At 35.3% G+C, this 23,868-nt stretch overlaps 1 protein-coding gene across 3 annotated transcripts in view; it reads left to right on the top strand.

Moving 5' to 3' along the window:
- The window catches only part of LOC139150810 (PRKCA-binding protein-like), a 24,142-nt gene extending 274 nt beyond the window's left edge, over positions 1-23,868 (top strand). The window contains exons 1-9 of one of the 3 annotated variants that reach the window (XM_070723206.1): positions 12-608; positions 5,359-5,599; positions 9,301-9,457; positions 11,006-11,122; positions 12,300-12,433; positions 15,724-15,816; positions 16,221-16,321; positions 16,999-17,093; positions 21,458-23,868. In XM_070723206.1, the coding sequence (XP_070579307.1) occupies positions 358-608; positions 5,359-5,599; positions 9,301-9,457; positions 11,006-11,122; positions 12,300-12,433; positions 15,724-15,816; positions 16,221-16,321; positions 16,999-17,093; positions 21,458-21,687 (1,419 nt within the window). In that variant the 5' untranslated portion in view covers positions 12-357 and the 3' untranslated portion in view covers positions 21,688-23,868. Of the gene's footprint in view, positions 1-11; positions 609-5,358; positions 5,603-9,300; positions 9,458-11,005; positions 11,123-12,299; positions 12,434-15,723; positions 15,817-16,220; positions 16,322-16,998; positions 17,094-21,457 lie in introns of those variants that run through there. The other 2 variants (XM_070723205.1, XM_070723207.1) reach the window with 2 other exon arrangements.

The following is a 23,868-nucleotide window of genomic DNA, read 5'->3' as shown; positions in this document are numbered from 1 at the left end:
ATATTTTCGGTATTAAAATTAGAATTAGCAAGTGAATGTCCCATTAATTACATTCAGCGCAGTCGTCCCTACCGTCATATATCACGCGCGACAACTGAGCGTATTGTATCGTATTCTTCGACCCGAAAGCTGGGTAACAAAAGTACATTGCGTTTTCGGGTTTCCTCACCGGTAATCGATTATCAACGTGTACCGTAAACACGCCAACATCAGCAAAGCATTGGAAGTATACCACTACGATCGGCACTGTCCCACGCAACCCACGCCGCTGACGCAGGCAACTACGTGGCCCTGCCTTCTTCCGTTATATAAGTGAGAAAGTGGTTACAATATTTACGGAAGGGATATACAAGAAAAATGGATTTACACGGACTCAGCGAAGAAGAGCTGGAACTTTTAAAGGAACTTGAACGCCCACCAACTCCACCGCAACAGGTAGAACGTGAACAACCGCAACGCCCGCTTCCGCACGCCCCAACGCGGCATCAAACACAAGAAGAGCGTAGGCCACAGCAAACACTGCCCACTCCGTACAGGGATAGCCGAGACCCTCTGAGTCGTTATCCAGCCTGCGTTGACCATGAATGGGACGCTTATGAGGATAAGTTGTATGTTATGTTTGTTCATAGACAGTGCCCTGTACTGTCTAGGTTTGTTGTAGTTTGTAACGAAAGCTGGCAAATTTAATAGTCTTTCTTTTAATAATTTGCAGTTTAGCTGCATGATGGTGCATATAGTGCTTCCAACTCATTAGATCAAGGTATTGCCTGTATCTGTGAACTTTCCATACAGGTATAGACATGGACATTTTAAACGAGCATTAAATTCCATCAACGAATACATGTACCCTCATAAAAGAGTGATCATAACTCAATCATACTACAAATGTTACCTATCTGATGGATTGTATGTCACCATTAACCCCCCACCCCCACCCGACAATTGTTTACAGGGGTGACCTCTAAACAGGGAAATAAGTTGAAAAACATTTCTGAAGCAAGGGTGCATTATTTAAAAAAGATATGTAATCAAACTCAATTCAGGACTGCTATGAGTAGTTTACCTTGTTTAAGTTTGCACTGTTGTATATTTAGATTAAGACATGTTTTATCCTGATATACAGCAATACTATGGTGTTTGAGCTAAAAATGTCAAGATTTTGAATAAGTACCACTTCATTTCAAAAATGCCATTTGCTTTGATAATTTTACATGAAATCAGTGACGTCCATGAAAACCCAACATTATTTAGCTTTCAGGCATAAACATATGACAATATCAATTCAATAGGACATGTATATATTTAAGGAAAAATTGCCACTGTGATGATCATAAAGAAGGCCATTATTATACATCAGCATTGAAAAGTTAGAAAAGATGTAGTACTCATATGTAGCAAAACTAGGTTGCCACTAAATAAAGGGATCAGGTAATAATGCAACAAGCAGCAAAAAAATGATGTAGTACCCTTGCATTTTGTACCAGTAAGTCACATTTGGATGGAAATGGTGGAGTTTACCCCAAATGTGTTCAATATGAAACTCTGCAAGTTCTGTAGTCTTTGGTATACTCACCTAACTGTGTCATCACCACACATCCAAAGATTATATGCCCTTTTAAAGTAACAAAAATGATGTGGTATGTTAAAAGTAACAACCACAGACGAATGAAAAATTACAAATAATAAACTAACAGGCTTGCTGTAAAAGGTGTACCGGTAATACCTTTAAGTTTTGACAAATATTTTCATTATTTATGTTGTACATACTCATTTGCTTAAAAAAGTACAAAAAGTGAAAAACATTAGTTGTTTGTATTATGGACAGAATTCACTGTTGGTGTAGACATGTTACCTCTGGTTATGACCAAAATTTATAGGATTCATCAACAGTAGGATTGACAGGATTCATCAACAGAAGGATAATACTTTGAGTGAAGTAAAGCCAATTGAAGCTAACATTCTTCAAAATTGACTGGACCATATTGTTGTCTCTGAGGTCAGAATAACTTCTGTTCAGTCATGTCATAGTCACAGATGGCATTTCACAAGTAAGGCCAAAGTTGGTACACAGACTGTCTAAGGTGTACAGTGCCAACCTGTTTGCATCTGTACCACACTTCATTCCCTGCTCCCTCCCCCCTTTCTTTTGAAGTTTTACTCACAAATTTTATCGGAAATGATATGAGAGTTTGTGTGCCTTCATGTCCATACATGCTCTCTGTTTAAGTGTGGAAATCAATAATCACTCACATCTGTGCTACAAATCTATTATAATGAACACAATTGTTTGTAATCCCATTGTCTATTGCAACAGGAAGAGTATCATGTTGTTTGTAATCACTCAAATTACAATGCACATGTACATCACAGTGTTCTGGTGTGTATGAATTATGATGTTAGAGGCATATAAAAATGTTATGCGAGTGTCTGAATTAGTGTGCTCATGATGTGTTAAGCTATGGAGACATTTTACATAGAAGTTAATGTTCTTATTATTGGCATGGACAATAATGACATGAAGTTATTTGACTTATGGAGGCACTAGTAGCTAATACCTCCATGTTTGACCAAAGATGCATCTGATAAATTGAAGCAAACATGTCTCTTTCCTGCTTCAATTTTTCACTTGTATCACATGGGCAATAATTATCAGCTATTGGTAGAATACAGCTGTGACAAATATCTGATAAACCATGAACACAAAGCTACTGTTTTAGATCCAATACCATCATTTGTTCTGAAAATAAGTGTCTGTACATGCTCAACCAGTGTCTGGCACCTTGGGGACAGATATATGGACTCTCAGACTTTTACAGTTATTTCTCATCTATGACTTGCAGGGTCTGATTTTAAAGCCATATAGTTAACATAGGGATGGTGACCATTTTGAATTTTGGTAAATCTCGGTTAATTTGTTTCTCCAGTACCAAAATTTGCACGGTGACCTCCGATTTTTATTCTTGACTTCGAAAGAGAATGGCTGTAGATTTCTTTAGGAAAGTTTTAGCAAATGAGTCTTTAACTTTCGAAGGGCACAAGAACCTAAGAGTATTATAGTTTCACCAGTTTAGGTGACAACCTCTCATTTGGTGTAGATAATTATTGTTTTTCTTTTGTTATACTTATTGACCTATATCACACCTCTGTGTATCCTTCAAGTCAGCAATATGACTCAATTTAAGAATTTCTTTGAATTCTTCTATGTCAGTCCTATACCAGTGCATGCAACATAGTGGTCTTGTACCTGAAATATTTACAGAGACATGGCACCAGACATCTGTCCAACGTATTGTGTAATCATCATATTGTCACAATGCAGCTTCCATTTATCATATTCATGCTATACTTGTGAAAAAATATTGAATATTTTATTTGACATTGTGTAGTAATTTACTTGTCCCTTTCAAGCCCAATGGATGCCAAGCTCCAAATGATTTGTGTTTAGGATGTTGTCACTCTCATTGTTAGCTCCCATAGCCATATGTATATATGGCAATGGAAGCTATTCTTATAGGCTAGGAAAATGTCTGTATGTATGTATGTCTGTATGTCTGTATGTCTGTATGTCTGTATGTATGTATGTCTGTATGTCTGTATGTCTGTCCGTCAACATCAAAAACTCCAAAACCGCTGCACATTTCATCTTGATATTTGGTGTGTACATGGATGATGGGCTGTAGATGAGATTTTGTTCAAATGAAGTTGTCATTGCCAAAAATATGCAAATTAGTGCCAAAAAAGGCGTTTTTGGTAAAAAATCTCCTTCTTCATAACCGCTGGTCAGACAGCTTTGATATTTGGTATACAGGTTCCTAGGGATAACCCAACTTGGATTTGTTCAAATTGTGATGAAATATGCAAATCTGTATTTTTAAGGAATTTTTTTGTCATTTTTGGTCAAAAATTTATTTCATCAAAACCGCTTGTCTGACAGCTTTGATATATGGTATACAGGTCCCTAGGGATAGCCCAACTTGGATTTGTTCAAATTGTGATGAAATAAGCAAATCTGTATTTTTAAGGAATTTTTTTGTCATTTTTGGTCAAAAATTTATTTCATCAGAACCGCTCGTCTGACAGCTTTGATATTTGGTATACAGGTCCCTAGGGATAGCCCAACTTGGATTTGTTCAAATTGTGATGAAATAAGCAAATCTGTATTTTTAAGGAATTTTTTTGTCATTTTTGGTCAAAAATTTATTTCATCAAAACCGCTCGTCTGACAGCTTTGATATTTGGTATACAGGTTCCTACAGATAAACTAAATATGATATACAGAATATATGATGAAATCTGCAATTTTGTATTTTTGGTGCAATTTTTGCCATTTTTGGTCAAAAAATGTGTTTCTCAAAAACTACTTGTCTGATGCCTTTGATATTTGGTATACAGGTTCCTGGGGGTTCTCTTAGTGTGATATAGTGAAATTTGATGAAATCTTCAATTTTTGTACTTTTGGGTCAGTTTTTGCCGTTTTTGGTCAAAATATTTGTTTCTCAAAAGTTACTCATGTGATAGCTTTGATATTTGGTATACATTTGTATATACATAATTATGATGAAATCATCAATTTTGTATTTTTGCAGCTAATTTTGCCATTTTAGGTCAGGCCATCCTGAAATGAGCTATCAAGATCTCAACCTTCTTCATCAATACATATGTCACAAAACGTTGCTCTCTTCATAACACAGCAGAGCTCTGTCGACCATTGGGTCGTTTGTTAGCTCCCATAGCCATATGTATATATGTTTACAAGTTTATATTTTATTGAAAATCTCAATAGCCACTGAGCAGATTAGATGAAAATTAGCATGTAAGTACTTTGGGCTGACCTGAAATGATTGTGCACATCTTGGGTCAGTATCATGGACTTGCTATTTTTCATGAATTTTTTTGTAATTTTCTCCCATTTTTGGTCAAAAAATCTTCTTCTCTGAAACCACAAGTCTGATTGATTTGAAACTTGGTATGGAAGTGCATAGGAGTGACCTTTCTCAAATCTGGGCAAATTGTGGTGAAATTTGCATATTTGCATTTTTTGGCTATTTTTTTCATTTTTGATCAAAAATTTTTTTTAACTCTGAAACCACACGTCCGATTGAGTTGAAACTTAGTGTAGAGGTTTTTACGGGTGACGTCAGTAAGATTTGATCAAATTCTGGTGAAATTTGTATAATTTTATTTTATTGGGGGAATTGTTTCTATTTGTGATAAAACAATCTTTTAGCTTGATTTTAGCTTGTTTTGATAACTATATGGGAGCGACCAGTGACATTGTCACTATTGTTTCAAATGCTATTCACTTTTTCTTTCTCGTTTGTTAACTTTCTACTGAATGTCTTTTGTTTTCTATCATAGGGGTATGACAGTTACCTCTGGTAGTGTCAAACTTAAAAAAGACAGTCAAAACCTGATTGGTATCAGCATAGGTGGAGGTGCACCTCTGTGTCCGTGTCTGTATGTGGTACAAGTGTTTGACAACACCCCAGCTTCAAAAGATGGCACCTTGGCTGCAGGGGATGAGATTGTTGGCGTCAATGGCAAGTCTCTGCGAGGAAGAACCAAAGTTGAAGTCGCAAGGGCCATTCAGGCAGTGAAGGTAGTAAGTTCCATTCATGTCTGAATGTACCTGTAGTCAAAACGATCTCATTTCTGTAACTTACCCTTTTTACCACTGTGGTTTGACCCAATCCCATTGCTTTCACAATTAAAATATACCTTTTTTGGTTATGTTGATAACAATAACGGTTGCTTTTTTCTCCCTGGTAGTAAGTTCATGATAGGCCTACAACATGGTTGCCCTATTATGTAAATTGCAAGAGCTTTTGCAAATTAAAGGGAAACCTAAGTCCAGCGACATTGACCGTTTATCCCTTCCAAAATCACCCTTGAGTAAAATGCAGCTCAAATTTGCAACATAATTGCACGCGCTGACGACTACGGCGCGACGAAAAGAGAAGTCGAAGTAGACGACATTTATGAAAATGAGCTCGGAATCCCATGGGTGCGAAAGGGCTCATGGGAGGAGCGTGCGTGACGTCATCGGCGATACAGACGATTGTAGCTTGCAGCTTGAAGAGTACCGTGAACAGTTCAGCGCGTTCGTAAGACGACTCTGGAGAGTTCGGACAGCGATATTTCTGACATCGAGTATAACTTTTCCGCAACTGAAATCAAACCATACTAATTTGAACCAAGATATGTAATAATGGGAAAGCATTTCCACACATCGTTCATAATTCCGCGGAGGGAGTCACTGTGCTTGTACAGACCCCGTACTGGATTGGAGACACTGAGTGACTCTGCGATCCTTCAGCGCTACGTTTCTAAAACAGAGTTTTCTTTATCAGTCGCTTAAAATTAATTTTTGGTTCGTGAATGATATGTAAGTCGAGCTTGGCCAGATCTTTAAGGTTGCGAAATCTTCGATATATATCGGAAAATATTTATTCGCAATTTGACTAATGTATAGTGTCATCTATTTTTCGAAGTTGGTGTCGAACTTAGGAAGTTGGGCTAACTCAGATCTACAAAGTGATGAAATCTCCGATATAATGGATATTTGCCCGCTATTTAAAAAAAATAGTATTGTCTATGTTGTTGTAAAGAATGTATTTCATACAAGACCAGCCAAAACTCTCGATGATGTCCGATATGTCCTCTGTTCAAATCTCGATCGCCAAGTAAAAATGTATTACATGTAAAGAATATGAATGTAATTCGTGCAAGGCGCTCCCCAACTCACGGTGATATCCGATCGGCCCTCTCGACGAAGTTCCGATTGTAGTGTATGAAAGTTCGTGTGGAAATTTAAAAAAATGCTTTGCATGTAAAAAATGCATTTCGTGCATGAATAAATATAATAATGTAAAACATACAGTATAGTATTCTTGACTACCGGCCACGGATGCTATGAACTAAGAGTCGGACAGAGGTGGTCGGGTGGTCAGATCTGTTAGGCACGTGGTGAGATTTCCGATATACATCGGGTATTTACCCACAATTTGACAAAGTATCGTCTAGTATATCAGAGTTAATGTCCTAAGTCGCCGATATTTATCGGATAAATATCCGTGATTTCGCAGACCCGGCGTGCCGACACAGTGCACGTAAATCTAGTATCGTCTGGTATCGATATTAGCCTAGGAGTCTCGGCGCAAATGATATTTATTGGGTAAATATAATATCGGCGATTTCTCAGACCCGGCGTGCCGATCGAGACACATCATTCTCGACCGCGGGCCATCCGGGTACTTGCGGATTCTTACGTCATTTTTGCGTCACAGCGCCGTTAGAAGTTCAAATTTTTCAACCACCGAAGAAATATTCAAAGTTTCAATATACATAAATGACATAACTTTTAGTCTGCTTTTTTCCACACAATTTCTGTATCATTCGCTCTTCTGTATCGTCTGATCTCTCATTCACCTCGCTCGTATGCGTTTCACCTACTGACGTCTCTCCGCGGTCGAGAATAGTCATTCCAGTATCTTGTAATATTAATATTACCAGGTGTAGTCACGAAATTGCCTATATTTATAGGGTATATAAGGGCGATTTCGCAGATCCGGGCTGTTGAGACGAGAGACGCTTTGTGTAGTTTCGTCTTCGGATTTTAGAGTCCCGAAATCGCCAATATATTAACATTTATCTGGTTAAAACCGGCGATAGTAGGCTGACTCAGCATGTCAAGATACAAACCGCATTGTGTAGTATAGTCTTGTATCGATATCAGAATCCCGAAATCCCTTATAAAACAATCTTCATGAAAGAAGTAGAACACAACTTTGTATCTTTTACAGATTTTAAAACTCGCCCAACTTTTTGTTTTCGAAAAAGCTGTTCCGTGGGACGACGATAAAAGCTGACTCCGTTTGTTCTTCCTTGTGTGATTTTTGCACTCAATTGAACAAGTTAATCATTTTTTATGCTACTGAGAATTAAAGAGTCGTAACGTGCAGAACTGCACCGCTGCAGTCATAGACTCCAATGCTTTGGTAAAGCGGTCACACATGTTCGTGTATCACCGATGACGTCACTTAAGCTACTCCCATGAACCCTTTCGCGCCCATGGGATTCCGCGCTCATTTTCATAAATGTCGTCTACTTCGACTTCTCTTTTTGTCGCGCCGTAGTCGTCAGCGCGTGCAATTATGTTGCAAATTTGAGCTGCATTTTACTCAAGGGTGATTTTGGAAGGGATAAACGGTCAATGTCGCTGGACTTAGGTTTCCTTTTAAACAGGTGTAAACCATTTTCCGGCTTTCTTGAAAATTTAAGTCTCAAGATGTTATACATGATTTCAATTTTTGCCGACTGCATTTTAATATATGATCAAGTCTCTCTATGACCCATACAAGCAGTGCATTGATGCATCTCAGCCAAGATTGCAGTGTACTAGTATCTCAGTAAAGCTACACAATACACTGCTATCAAGATATGCAGTGTTCCAATATCTCAGTCAAGATGTGCAGTTTACTGATATCTCTGTCAAGATACACAGTTTACCGATATCTCAGTCAAAGTACGCAGTGTTTTGATATCTCAGTGAAGATACGCAGCTTACCAATATGTCAGTAAAGATACGCAGTTAATGGCAGTGTAGGATATCTCAGTCAAGATGTGCCACTAACTCTTTCCATTCTACAACCTTTGTATACACAAAAAATGCACAGCACAACTACTCACCCTACTGTATTCTGAGCAGTTTCTCCCACTGATACTTTGTAATACTTCAAATAAAAATTTAAAGTTTCACCAATTCATTCAATTGTGGTACAGAAGTGGAACCATGTGCCTCATTTGTTTCGATATATTCTCTGTAATTCCTAATGCAAATGAATTATCTAATGGCAAAGCTTGTAATGCAAAACACAATCTTTTGAATTAATTTTCCCACAAATATTATTCTAAAATTTGCTTCTTTCCTTTAACTTTAATGATCATGTTTCTTTGCCTCATTTTCCTCAACTCATTATCTTCTAATAAATCATTTGATAGAGTATCTCCCAGCTTTTAAAGGGGGTCACAGTACATACCTGGCAATTCTTAGTTTTGCATCATGCAGTTTTGTCATTTCTGTAAAAACTGATTACAAATATCTCATCTATCAATTGTGAAAGAAATTCTTGTCATGCCATACTATTTGAAAACTCAACCTGCAACATTGGATCAGAATCTTCACAAATATTTGCTTATCAATAATTCATAAACAAACATACCTGAAATTCCTAAGCCAGATCCTTGCTACTGCTAACCTCAATTCATTCAATTTTGATGTTGTTTATTTTTTCTCCCCAGGGTGAGGTGACAATAAATTACAACAAACTACATGCAGATCCCAAGCATGGTAAAACCTTGGATCTTATATTAAAGAAGATGAAGCACAGAATGGTGGAAAATATGAGTTCTTCAACAGCAGATGCTCTGGGTCTTAGCAGAGCTATCCTTTGTAATGGTAAGATTCTATTTTCCATGTGAAAATTTCTGTATATGTACTAGAATGTTATGTTTAAACCAAACAATGCTTTGGTTTGTAAGCAATGCCATATTAGAATACAAAACTTAGATCCAAGTAGATTTCTTCATCACTGCAGTAATAGATCCAGTACTCTTCAGGTGTTCTTCCTCCCCCCCCCCCCCCCCCCCAAAGAAATAGTTGAATTTGACAGGTATGCAAGGAAAACGTAATTGTGTAATAGCTACGGTCGTATTATAAATGTGAACATGAAGTACAATACTCTTGCAAAAACAGTGTACCGGTACTTGAATTTGACTCCATATCACAAGGCATTCCCAGGCATACTCATGAGAAGACTACTTTCAAATGAAGAGATCAGGCGTGATCTGTTTCCACTGACATGACAAATGTATTTAGCAATACTATCCATACTGTAGGACATGTATTTTGGGGTTTTTTTCTCAAGTTTTACATTACAAATGAGTAACTGTAGTTCTTTATAATGTGAAATACAGAATTAGAATGCGCAGTAAATTTCTGCATGCTAATAATTGGACTCCAGACACTAGATAACATACTTCAAATATGTCCTGCAGCATTGAAATAATCTGCATTGACCTTGTTAATAAATTGTAAGGAACCACTTTTCAGTAGGTTGTATGTAGTCTTTGGAATTCCTCCTTACAGTAGTTGTAACAATGACAGCTCTTGTTAAATAGTGGTGATGTAACCCACTCAAGTGAATAAGGAGTCTATAAAAAGATACTGATTGGTCAATTACTGATTTAAACAGTAGATAAACAATACCAGTATGTTCAAGACTTTCAAATTTTGAAATATTACCTATAATTTTGCAAAATATCGTATTTGTTATTATTACAGACAGATGCTGAGGACAAATGATCAAATACATTTGCAATGCGCCTTTGGCTGTTTGTTTGAAATTTAAATATTTTAACTCTGTGTTGAGACAGATGTCCTGATTGTCATTTCTCTGTGATGCACAGCCTCATGTCAGTCACAAATAACAGGAAACTTCACACCAACTCTGAATACATCAATAACGTATTGTGGAGGACTGATTCATAATAATATAGCAATTCTATCATTAATATTCAAAAACCAAATATCTTTTGGAATTTTTAACACAGCTTTGAAAATTGCTTACTTTGTTATCAGCAGTGTAATCACAAGCTATGGAAATCACATGTTAATGGATTACAGCAGGAACAGACACAATTGTGTGAACACACAAACAGTCTATATTTGTGTGCAGCAGCAACCAATGTATTTATTATATCATACTTTATTTGGTAACAATGGTATGGGTTAACTCCTGAAGATGTGCTTGCAGGCCAAAACATTGAATTATTTCACCTTTTTCCCAGTTGATGCAATTGTAGATTCACTGCTTCCATGCAGGGCAATGAGGATGTACCAAACCCTGATGATGTAGGGTAAAATATTTCATTGATGTCCATTGTTAAAATGAAAGGACTGAAATTGCAGATGTTTTATATAAGTACATATACATTCTGTATACAGATAGTCTTGTCAAGAAACTTGAAGAGCTTGAAAAGACTAGTGAGCTCTACAAAGGAATGATGGAACATTCTAAGAGATTACTAAGAAGTTTTTATGACCTATCACAGACACACAAAGGTAAGTCTATGACCTATCACAGACGCACAGAGTCTATGACCTATCACAGACACACACAGGTAAGTCTATGACCTATCATAGACACACAAAGGTAAGTCTATGACCTAGAACAGACACACAGAGGTAAGTCTATGACCTATCACAGACACACAAAGGTAAGTCTATGACCTATCACAGACACACAAAGGTAAGTCTATGACCTATCACAGACACACAAAGGTAAGTCTATGACCTATCACAGACACACAAAGGTAAGTCTATGACCTATCACAGACACACAAAGGTAAGTCTATGACCTATCACAGACACACAAAGGTAAGTCTATGACCTATCACAGACACACAAAGGTAAGTCTATGACCTATCACAGACACACAAAGGTAAGTCTATGACCTATCACAGACACACAAAGCTAAGTTTATCAAACGTCGGTGACATGTAAATATTGAGTCAATGCTGTAGTTTTGCAGCCTTTGCATGAGAATATAAGGAGTCAAGAAAAAAAATCATTTGACGATAGATGGCACTACATTGTTTATATAAAAACAGGAAATATAACTTCTCGTGTAAATAATGAAGTATTCTTAAATACCCCTGATACTTGTACTATACTGACAACTGACTTGCATAAATACATATCAGTTTGTAGCTTGCTAGAAGCTGCCATTGTACAGTGCATCTGTGGACATACCGGTATATTTGACATGAATGTGAAATAAATGCTTTTTGAGATAGTTCATCATTCCTTCTTTAGTGTTATGGTAGGTTGTTACTTTTGAAGATGGGTTTTCTTGTAAGAGAACACCCAAAATTACACTGAAAATAATAAAAACTTAAAAACTTCTCGTCTAAAATCGTAAAATTTTTCCCCTTCATTGCAGTGTGCCAAACATGTATAATGTTTTGTACCACACAAGTCCTTGACTCACACAAAATTCAGTTATCTTCAACTTGATCAAAAAACAATTTTTTTCAGGGAACACTGATGGGGAGCGATACATGTGATAAACTTGAAGAATTGTTTGACCATAGACACTATAGACTGGGACAATTGAACTCACTTACACAAAATGCATTGAGTATAAACACATGAATGAACTACTGTACTTCTAAGAAAGCATTATCTTTACAAATAGTTTACTTCTTGACTTTAGCATTGACTGTTTTCTCCTTTTCAGCTTTTGGTGATGTGTTTTCTGTGATTGGAGCAAGGGAAACACAGCCCAAGGCCAGTGAAGCATTCATGCAATTTGGAGAAGCACATAGAAATATAGAAAAGTATGGTATTAGGATGTTGAAGACAGTAAAACCTGTAAGTAGAAGTCTCATCAAAAGCATTGAACAAGATGACTTATGTAACATTAATCATCTTTCTTACAGTCTTTGAAAATTGTTGTTCAATTTAAGTGAATATAAGAATCAGATTTCTGAATATAAGAATCCAGCTCAAAACTGTCAACAGAACTACCGGTAGCAATACAAATTTCAGTAGGCTATGAGATCCATTGAAAAGACATAGAAGGTATGGAGAGACAGGGAATGCATTGTGTACCTGTATGCCTTATTGAACTTTCAGTGAGGTGGCAGCAAACGTAATGAATCACTTTATTTGAGATCTTTGGCAGGGGTGTGTATCTTGATCAGATCCATGAGATAAAGTTTTGTGCAGCACGATGAAGGGCATCAACAAGATTTTGAATTTAATTCTAGCTTCAAATGGCAGCCAGTGTAGATCAATTAGTACATGTACGATGTGATTGAATTTACTAGTCCACAATGCAAGGCAAGCTGTGGCATTTCTAAAGTGACTGAGGGCGTCCAAGCTGAAACACCCAACACAATACAAAAGATTGTGATAAATGTGTGGACCACCATAATATGTGTATGATAAAGGTGAATACAAGGGGAAGTGAAGTTGGAAGGAAGGGACTTTATTAGTCTGCCAGTTGAGCAGCCTTATGCAAACTTTTCAAGAACATATCAGTACGAGTCAAGTGCACACATGCACACATGATTCTGTAGAACAACATATCACAAGTACAGGACGATCTATTGTTTAAAATCATTGAACTTGAAGAATTTCATTTGCAAAACACTCACAAGAAATGGAAAAAAGCTGTGGTTGTTTGATTGTTGTTGCTGCTTGTACAAGCTCTTCATCAGTAAGTTCATCAAGATGTTCCATACTTGAATCCATGGCAAAATTCACCCAAAGCTCTTAGTCCCACTTGATTGCATGTTTAGCTCTAAAGTTGGAATTTCAAAATTTTTCACAAGCTTCTGAATGTTGTGCAGAGTTCAGAGTTTTGTGTACAGAGTTAAGTGCAGGGAGTTTTATTGAAGATAACACAATCAGCAAGCAATGTTACACTTGTGAATCACCAGTCAAAGTTCCTTGCAGTTTTCTGAAAGAGATAGGAACACTGTAACGGATATTAATAGGGACATATCGACTTTGGTATCCCAAACATTATATCATGCACTTTAAGTGGTGATTTCACTTGGGAAGGCAGTTTAGTAGGATGTCTGTGTTTTATCAATACAACCATGTTAGGGAACACTAGAGTTACCATACTTTTGAAATCATTTCCCTACAATGTTCCTAAACCATATATTGAGAAACTATTACTTTATATTTTGTAGATGTGCATTGTGCCCTTTTTTATTCCATTCTTGAAAGTAATTATTTAAACAAGAACTTCCCCTATAAAAGCTGGATTATTGTAAATCTGTGCCAATGTAAAAAAGCCACGCTTCTGATCGGATGTGCCGTGTTTGGTCCCAGAATCATATAATTTTGCCATGTTTCAGACGTTCATTGTCATTGAATCTTGCATATGATGTCTGTGAATATACCAGTATACATGTCACGACTAAATGTTAATCGAAAATAAACTGAAAACATAGGGCCAATGTCCCTGAAGCTACTATAGACATGGATACAAAATTAGGTATTTCCTGACTGTATGAAACTATCTCACTAAGGTCATCCTAGGGACATGTTAACCAAATATTGAAGCTGTCTGACCAGCAGTTTTAAAAAAACAAGCGACTCAACAGTCGACAGAGCTCCACTCTATTATGTAGAGAATAACTTTATGTGACACATGTATTGATGAAGAAGGTGAATGTCTTTGATAGCTCATTTCAGGGTAGCCTGACCAAAAATGGCAAAATTACCTGCAAAAATACAAAATTGATGATTTGATCATCATTTCAATATATTACATAAAGATAAATCCTAGGAACCTGTATACCAAATATCAAAGCTATCACATGAGTAACTTTTGAGAAACAAATATTTTGACCAAAAATAGCAAAAATTGACCCAAAAATAAAAAAATTGAAGATTTCATCAAATTTCACTATATCACACTAAGACAACCCCTAGGAACCTGTATACCAAATATCAAAGGCATTAGACAAGTAGTGTTTGTCTGTTTGAGAAATACATTTTTTTACCAAAAATGGCACAAATTGCACAAAAATACAAAATTTCAGATTTCCTCATATATTCAATATATCATATTTAGCTCATCAGTAGGAACCTGTATACCAAATATCAAAGCTGTCAGATGAGTGGTTTTAATGAAATAAAGTTTTGACCAAAAATGACAAAAAAATTCCTAAAAAATACAGATTTGCATATTTCATCACAATTTGAACAAATCCAAGTTGGGTTATCCCTAGAGACCTGTATACCAAATATCAAAGCTGTCTGACCAGCGGTTATGAAGAAGAAGATTTTTTACCAAAAACACCTTTTTTAGGGCTTATTTGAATATTTTCAACAATATCAAAAATTTAAAAAATATGTTTCTCATAATCATATTTTGCATCTATACAACAAATATGAAATCAGTTAGTACTGCGGTTCTCAAGATATTTGAGTGAATGGACGCCTCACAAACGGACATACATACATACATACATACATACATACTGACGCCGGACGGATACCCATCCCAATAGCTTCTACAGACTATAGTAGCTAAAAATGTTCCATTTGTTGTCAGAGAATGCATATGTTTCAAAATGTGTTCCCTGTACGACTATTTGCATATGTTGCGAAAGTGCCCATCATGATTCTCATACGGTCAAAGCGATGCTATGAAATTCAAAAAAACCCCACCCAGTGTATGCACATGGCTGCATCATTAGTAATCCCCTATTGTGTGTACATGGTCCTGTAACTTCCCATTTAGGCTTTTTTTTCATGATTGTTGATTACCTTCATCAAATTTATCATCAAACGACTATCCTAAGCCACTACCACAATTATCAGTACATTCAGCTGTGAGGTACAAATGTCAGATAAACAGAGACAGAGTTAGGTGCCAAATGCCTTTCAATTTTTGTTGAATTTTGATGAAAGCTAGAAGAGAAGGAAGGTGCCACAAGTCACATCAATAATTACCTAGACTGTGATATTACAGAATTTCATGTTGCCATCTCCTTGAAACCATTGTTTAACTTTGATGTGGTAGAGCCTAAATAAAGAAAACAATGGTGAAAGAACTACAATGAACAGTACAGGCTTGTTATCAGAATACACATTGTACATACTGCCTAACCATATGGCTGTGTTTGTTTTGTTTTCAGATGCTGAGTGACTTAAGTACATATCTTAACAAGGCAGTGCCAGATACCAAGTTAACCATTAAAAAATACTTAGATGCCAAATTTGAATACTTAGTAAGTTTCTGGAACTTTCTATAACAATCTTGTACAATATTACCCAATGTACTAATATTACACTGAAGAAATGGACCATTATTCCAATGGACGTCTGGGGAAAATTGAGGATGAATATAACGTCTTTTAAGTATGAAAGATGGCAGAATAGACCCAACTACCAATATCAGTACCAGTGCAGCATTTTAATTTATGGAAGAAAAATGATGGTGATAAGTTCTATCCTGCCAATAATTTAGACTGATGTTCTACTCAGACATGTAACTTCGTGAATATGAGAGTTAATCAAAGAATGTTTGTTTATGAAAAGTGATTACTGTTCTGTTGTAAGGAGGTTGTTGCACACATCAAGATTCACCAGTGCTAATATTAGTAATAATATTTTTCAATTCACTTACTTTTAGTCATACTGTTTGAAAGTGAAAGAGATGGATGATGAAGAATACGCCTATGCAGCTTTAGGAGAACCACTGTACAGAGTAGAAACCGGCAACTATGAGTATAGGTAAATACATCACATCTTAATTTAGGAATACGGACATCGGTAAATACTTCATAAACTGGTAATAGTTGAGGAAAATAATGTGAAGTTGGCCTGTTGTCTTGTTATCATATTTTGTCTTCATATCTGACTAGTATGATGCTATCTTGATTGGTGACTGTACATTTATAAGTACAGTGCTGATTTATTTGTGTGTAAACACATATTTAGAACACCACCATCTGTTCATCTGTTTGTGTTTCTCAATATATCAAGAGATTGACCTATGACCTTTGACATGCCAAGCAGTGTCATCCTTGTAGCTATTTTAACTTCTTTATCCCCCCCCCCCCCCCCCCCCCCAGTAAACATATTAAACAGATCCACAATTGCCATTGAGAACAATGGGTTTGGGGCCAAACCATTGTGCTGAAAGGGTTAAAATGTGTAGCTAAAAAGCCACAGGAAATGAATAACATTTGCTTAAACCTTTGTGGACAATAATGTGCATAAGTAATAATTCATAATTGCAATACCCTTGATATAAACTACAGAGTATCTACCATACCTGAAAATTCATTGTGTGGAGTGACTTTAAGAAGTACCTTTATCAGCAATGTTATTGTCATTGACTCATTGATATTTATGAAGCATCTACACTCAATTTGACAAAAAGAAATTGTCTTTTGTAAATATTCAAGGCTAGTATTACGATGTCGTCAAGATGCCAGACAGCGCTTTGCCAAGATGAGGTCTGATGTGCTAGTGAAACTAGAACTTTTGGACCAAAAACATGGTATGTTGTTGTAGTTTTCATTCCTATTTGCTCTCTACATGTATGTAAAAGTTGCCATGTAAATTATCATGATGTCATGGTATTATCAGTTTCCTCTTTTCTTCTTGTTATGTGTGAACATGAGGAGCAGGGATTAGATTGTGCCTTGTGCTGGCTGTGAATATGTCAGTGTCAATGTTTATAAACACCATTCATTATGCATTGTACATTGATGTCTGTCAACTTTAAACACTGTAGAATCACTTCATGTTTTATGGTAGCTTAAGAAATAGGTGATTGATATTTTCTTCATTATGTTCAATGCAAAAAAAATTAATTTGTTTATTTATTTATTTTTATATTTATTTATTTGTTTATTTAATTATTGATTTAGTAATTTGTTTTTGTATATATTTGATTATGTGTGTGTTTATGTGTTTTGTTTGTTGTGATCGTTCATTCATTCATTGATACCTTTTGATCAGTAAAATAGGTGTTAATTTTTAATTGGTGCCTCAAACGTCGAATATCACTCTTTTTATTAATGTCTTTGATCTTCCAGTGCAAGATATAGAAATGTGTGACATAACTATTTTATAATCTTTTGATCTTCCAGTGCAAGATATAGAAATGTGTGACATAACTATTTTATAATCTTTTGATCTTGCAGTGCAAGATATAGAAATGTGTGACATAACTATTTTATAATCTTTTGATCTTCCAGTGCAAGATATAGAAATGTGTGACATAGCTATTTTATAATCTTTTGATCTTCTAGTGCAAGATATAGTAATGTGTGACATAACTATTTTATAATCTTTTGATCTTCCAGTGCAAGATATAGAAATGTGTGACATAGCTATTTTATAATCTTTTGATCTTCCATTGCAAGATATAGAAACGTGTGACATAGCTATTTTATAATCTTTTGATCTTCCAGTGCAAGATATAGAAATGTGTGACATAGCTATTTTATAATCTTTTGATCTTCCAGTGCAAGATATAGAAATGTGTGACATAGCTATTTTATAATCTTTTGATGTTCCATTGCAAGACATAACTATTTTATAATCTTTTGATCTTGCAGTGCAAGATATAGAAATGTGTGACATAACTATTTTATAATCTTTTGATCTTCCAGTGCAAGATATAGAAATGTGTGACATAGCTATTTTATAATCTTTTGATCTTCTAGTGCAAGATATAGTAATGTGTGACATAACTATTTTATAATCTTTTGATCTTCCAATGCAAGATATAGAAATGTGTGACATAGCTATTTTATAATCTTTTGATCTTCCATTGCAAGATATAGAAACGTGTGACATAGCTATTTTATAATCTTTTGATCTTCCAGTGCAAGATATAGAAATGTGTGACATAGTTATTTTATAATCTTTTGATCTTCCAGTGCAAGATATAGAAATGTGTGACATAGCTATTTTATAATCTTTTGATGTTCCATTGCAAGATATAGAAATGTGTGACATAACTATTTTATAATCTTTTGATCTTCCAATGCAAGATATAGAAATGTGTGACATAACTATTTTATAATCTTTTGATGTTCCAGTGCAAGATATAGAAATGTGTGACATAACTATTTTATAATCTTTTGATCTTCCAGTGCAAGATATAGAAATGTGTGACATAGCTATTTTATAATCTTTTGATCTTCCAGTGTAAGATATAGAAATGTGTGACATAACTATTTTATAATCTTTTGATCTTCCAGTGCAAGATATAGAAATGTGTGACATAGCTATTTTATAATCTTTTGATCTTTCATCGCAAGATATAGAAATGTGTGACATAACTATTTTATAATCTTTTGATCTTCCAGTGCAAGATATAGAAATGTGTGACATAGCTATTTTATAATCTTTTGATCTTCCAGTGCAAGATATAGAAATGTGTGACATAGCTATTTTATAATCTTTTGATCTTCTAGTGCAAGATATAGTAATGTGTGACATAACTATTTTATAATCTTTTGATCTTCCATTGCAAGATATAGAAACGTGTGACATAGCTATTTTATAATCTTTTGATCTTCCAGTGCAAGATATAGAAATGTGTGACATAGCTATTTTATAATCTTTTGATCTTCCATTGCAAGATATAGAAACGTGTGACATAGCTATTTTATAATCTTTTGATCTTCCAGTGCAAGATATAGAAATGTGTGACATAGCTATTTTATAATCTTTTGATCTTCCAGTGCAAGATATAGAAATGTGTGACATAGCTATTTTATAATCTTTTGATGTTCCATTGCAAGACATGAAGACATAACTATTTTATAATCTTTTGATCTTGCAGTGCAAGATATAGAAATGTGTGACATAACTATTTTATAATCTTTTGATCTTCCAGTGCAAGATATAGAAATGTGTGACATAGCTATTTTATAATCTTTTGATCTTCTAGTGCAAGATATAGTAATGTGTGACATAACTATTTTATAATCTTTTGATCTTCCAGTGCAAGATATAGAAATGTGTGACATAGCTATTTATAATCTTTTGATCTTCCATTGCAAGATATAGAAATGTGTGACATAGCTATTTTATAATCTTTTGATCTTCCAGTGCAAGATATAGAAATGTGTGACATAGCTATTTTATAATCTTTTGATCTTCCAGTGCAAGATATAGAAATGTGTGACATAGCTATTTTATAATCTTTTGATGTTCCATTGCAAGATATAGAAATGTGTGACATAACTATTTTATAATCTTTTGATCTTCCAATGCAAGATATAGAAATGTGTGACATAACTATTTTATAATCTTTTGATGTTCCAGTGCAAGATATAGAAATGTGTGACATAACTATTTTATAATCTTTTGATCTTCCAGTGCAAGATATAGAAATGTGTGACATAGCTATTTTATAATCTTTTGATCTTCCAGTGTAAGATATAGAAATGTGTGACATAACTATTTTATAATCTTTTGATCTTCCAGTGCAAGATATAGAAATGTGTGACATAACTATTTTATAATCTTTTGATCTTCCATCGCAAGATATAGAAATGTGTGACATAACTATTTTATAATCTTTTGATCTTCCTGTGCAAGACATAGAAATGTGTGACATAGCTATTTTATAATCTTTTGATCTTCCATTGCAAGATATAGAAATGTGTGACATAGCTATTTTATAATCTTTTGATCTTCCAGTGCAAGATATAGAAATATGTGACATAGCTATTTTATAATCGTTTGATCTTCCATTGCAAGATATAGAAATATGTGACATAACTATTTTATGATCTTTTGATCTTGCAGTGCAAGATATAGAAATGTGTGACATAACTATTTTATAATCTTTTGATCTTCCAGTGCAAGATATAGAAATGTGTGACATAGCTATTTTATAATCTTTTGATCTTCCAGTGCAAGATATAGAAATATGTGACATAGCTATTTTATAATCGTTTGATCTTCCATTGCAAGATATAGAAATATGTGACATAACTATTTTATGATCTTTTGATCTTGCAGTGCAAGATATAGAAATGTGTGACATAACTATTTTATAATCTTTTGATGTTCCAGTGCAAGATATAGAAATGTGTGACATAACTATTTTATAATCTTTTGATCTTCCAGTGCAAGACATAGAAATGTGTGACATAGCTATTTTATAATCTTTTGATCTTCCAGTGCAAGATATAGAAATATGTGACATAGCTATTTTATAATCGTTTGATCTTCCATTGCAAGATATAGAAATATGTGACATAACTATTTTATGATCTTTTGATCTTCCAGTGCAAGATATAGAAATGTGTGACATAACTATTTTATAATCTTTTGATGTTCCAGTGCAAGATATAGAAATGTGTGACATAACTATTTTATAATCTTTTAATCTTCCAGTGCAAGACATAGAAATGTGTGACATAGCTATTTTATAATCTTTTGATCTTCCAATGCAAGATATAGAAATGTGTGACATAACTATTTTATAATCTTTTGATCTTCCAATGCAAGATATAGAAATGTGTGACATAACTATTTTATAATCTTTTGATCTTCCAATGCAAGACATAGAAATGTGTGACATAGCTATTTTATAATCTTTTGATGTTCCAGTGCAAGATATAGAAATGTGTGACATAGCTATTTTATAATCTTTTGATCTTCCAGTGCAAGATATAGAAATGTGTGACATAGCTATTTTATAATCTTTTGATCTTCCAGTGTAAGATATAGAAATGTGTGACATAGCTATTTTATAATCTTTTGATCTTCCAGTGCAAGACATAGAAAAGAAAGTAACAAAATAGGACACATATTTATTTAGTCTTCATAAGCATCTGATGTATCTGTTTGGAAAGCTTCTAAAAATTTCCAAATTTTGTTTTGTCATTGCAGTACAAGATATTGTATTCCAGCTACAACGTTTTGTCTCAGCAATGTCAAACTACCATGAAGACTGCCACAAACAAATGAAAGATGCCGATGTTTTCCCCATCGAAGTTGACCTGCTGAGAACAACTTTCAACTATGACAAGTCCAATGAATTCAATGATCAAGATGATGAGGAGGAAGAAGAGATTTCAGAGCAAGGACCTGTGGAGGGCAAGATTGTCTCCACAGACTAGGACGCATATTCCGGATTGTCTCCACAGACTAGGACGCATATTCCGGATTGTCTCCACAGACTAGGACGCATATTCCGGATTGTCTCCATAGACTAGGGATGACATTCTGGATTTTATCCACAGACTAGGACAGACATTCTGGATTGTGTCCACAGACTAGGATGCACATTCCGGATTGTCTCCACAGACTAGGACGCACATTCCGGATTGTCTCCATAGACTAGGACAGACATTCTGGATTGTCTCCACAGACTAGGATGCATATTCCGGATTGTCTCCATAGACTAGGACGCACATTCCGGATTGTCTCCACAGACTAGGATGCACATTCCGGATTGTCTCCACTGACTAGGACAGACATTCTTGATTGTCTCCACAGACTAGGATGCACATTCCGGATTGTCTCCACAGACTAGGACGCACATTCCGGATTGTCTCCATAGACTAGGACGCACATTCCGGATTGTCTCCACAGACTAGGATGCACATTCCCGATTGTCTCCACAGACTAGGACAGACATTCTGGATTGTCTCCACAGACTAGGACGCACATTCCGGATTGTCTCCACAGACTAGGACGCACATTCTGGATTGTCTCCACAGACTAGGACAGACATTCTGGATTGTCTCCACAGACTAGGACAGACATTCTGGATTGTCTCCACAGACTAGGACGCACATTCCGGATTGTATCCACAGACTAGAACAGACATTCCAGGACAACGTCATATTGAATCTATGAGTTACAGATACCAGAGATTTAGTTCCACCCTGCATGAGAAAACTGCCCAACATTTTGCAATTCTCTACAGCCAAGAGCTTGCAACAGCAGATTGCACACAAATGTCTTTCAAGGTGAAGAGACAATTCTGTACTTCCAAGATGTTAAGTTACTGCCAGTGAAATCTTACATATGGTCTCCTTTGTAAATGTTGAAAGTTGTGAATTACATATGGACATATAACATCACATATTGTGAATGTGGAGAATGCAAAAAAAAGGGGCAGATGTTCCTCTTCCTGTTAGTGACATAATCTGTTATTTTCCCAAAATTTTAGGATAGTGTTGTTGGAAGTTAGAGAGGTGCTCATATATATTATATTTGTGTGGTTGTCAATGTAGTAATTTGCCATGTTTTGTAATGGTCAATTGAAGGGCAGTTCAAGGACAGTGCAGATACAGTGTCTATTTGAAGACTGACCATTCCTAGGGCTGTGTGCAATGTAAAAATTTATGAAATTATACATACATAATCACTTGCTTTCCAGGAAACAGAGAGTGACAGAACTGTCCATGATAACTTCCATTATATATAATGCATCAGGAGAGAGAGAGAGAGAGAGAGAGAGAGAGAGAGAGAGAGAGAGAGAGATCTGTTTGTTTGTATGTGAAGTTTTCTTGAAGAGATGGATGTGTGTGATCACTGTTCTAGTATGTGTGAATTTTAGGTGTGTGTAATAGAGAACTCTTGAGTCATTTGTTGTAGAAAAAATTAGACATAGACTTGGTAAGCATGGGATATTTCTGTGAAGGTGAATGACACGTGTCTGCAACCATAGTGTAGACAACCTTGAGCGCAGCCTAGTTTGTAGAAATACTTTATGAACTCTTCGAAATCAGAATGGTATACACTGCCCCCAGTAACAAAAGATGGGTTGAGGTGTACGGGATATACTTGTTTAGTGTATTTCTTCATAAACACAGGATGGACTGAGGTTTATGGAATATCTCCATGACAGAGGACAGACAGGGTGGTGTGTACAGGCATAATAGCTGTAACCTTTGATGAAATTGAAATTGTTTGTTTGTGAAAAAAAGGGTTTTTTATTCTTCTTTGTTCCTGAAATATGTTGAAATACTAAATATTAGACTTGCAAACACAACATTGTTTAAATTGTGGCACCCATTATTGTTGACAAATTGTAATCTTGAAAATATACTCAGTTGTCAGCAATGACATACCAGGCTGTGTTTACAAGTGTAACGCTTGGAATTTTCATCTTGATTTTGGAAGAACAACAAAAAAATATATAATCTACAAAGACAAAGAAACAATGGCAAATACATCCAATGTTACTGATAGTTGAGCCAATTTGATGAAAACATGATGTACAGTAGCTATTTATTATATGTAAGTTTACATAAACACATGTAGATGTAATAAAGCGAACTAAAGCAAAA

The sequence above is a fragment of the Ptychodera flava genome, chromosome 15 (assembly GCF_041260155.1).
Source record: "Ptychodera flava strain L36383 chromosome 15, AS_Pfla_20210202, whole genome shotgun sequence".
NCBI lineage: Eukaryota > Metazoa > Hemichordata > Enteropneusta > Ptychoderidae > Ptychodera > Ptychodera flava.
Note: the sequence above shows the minus strand (reverse complement) of the source record. Positions and strands in the feature narration are given on the sequence as shown.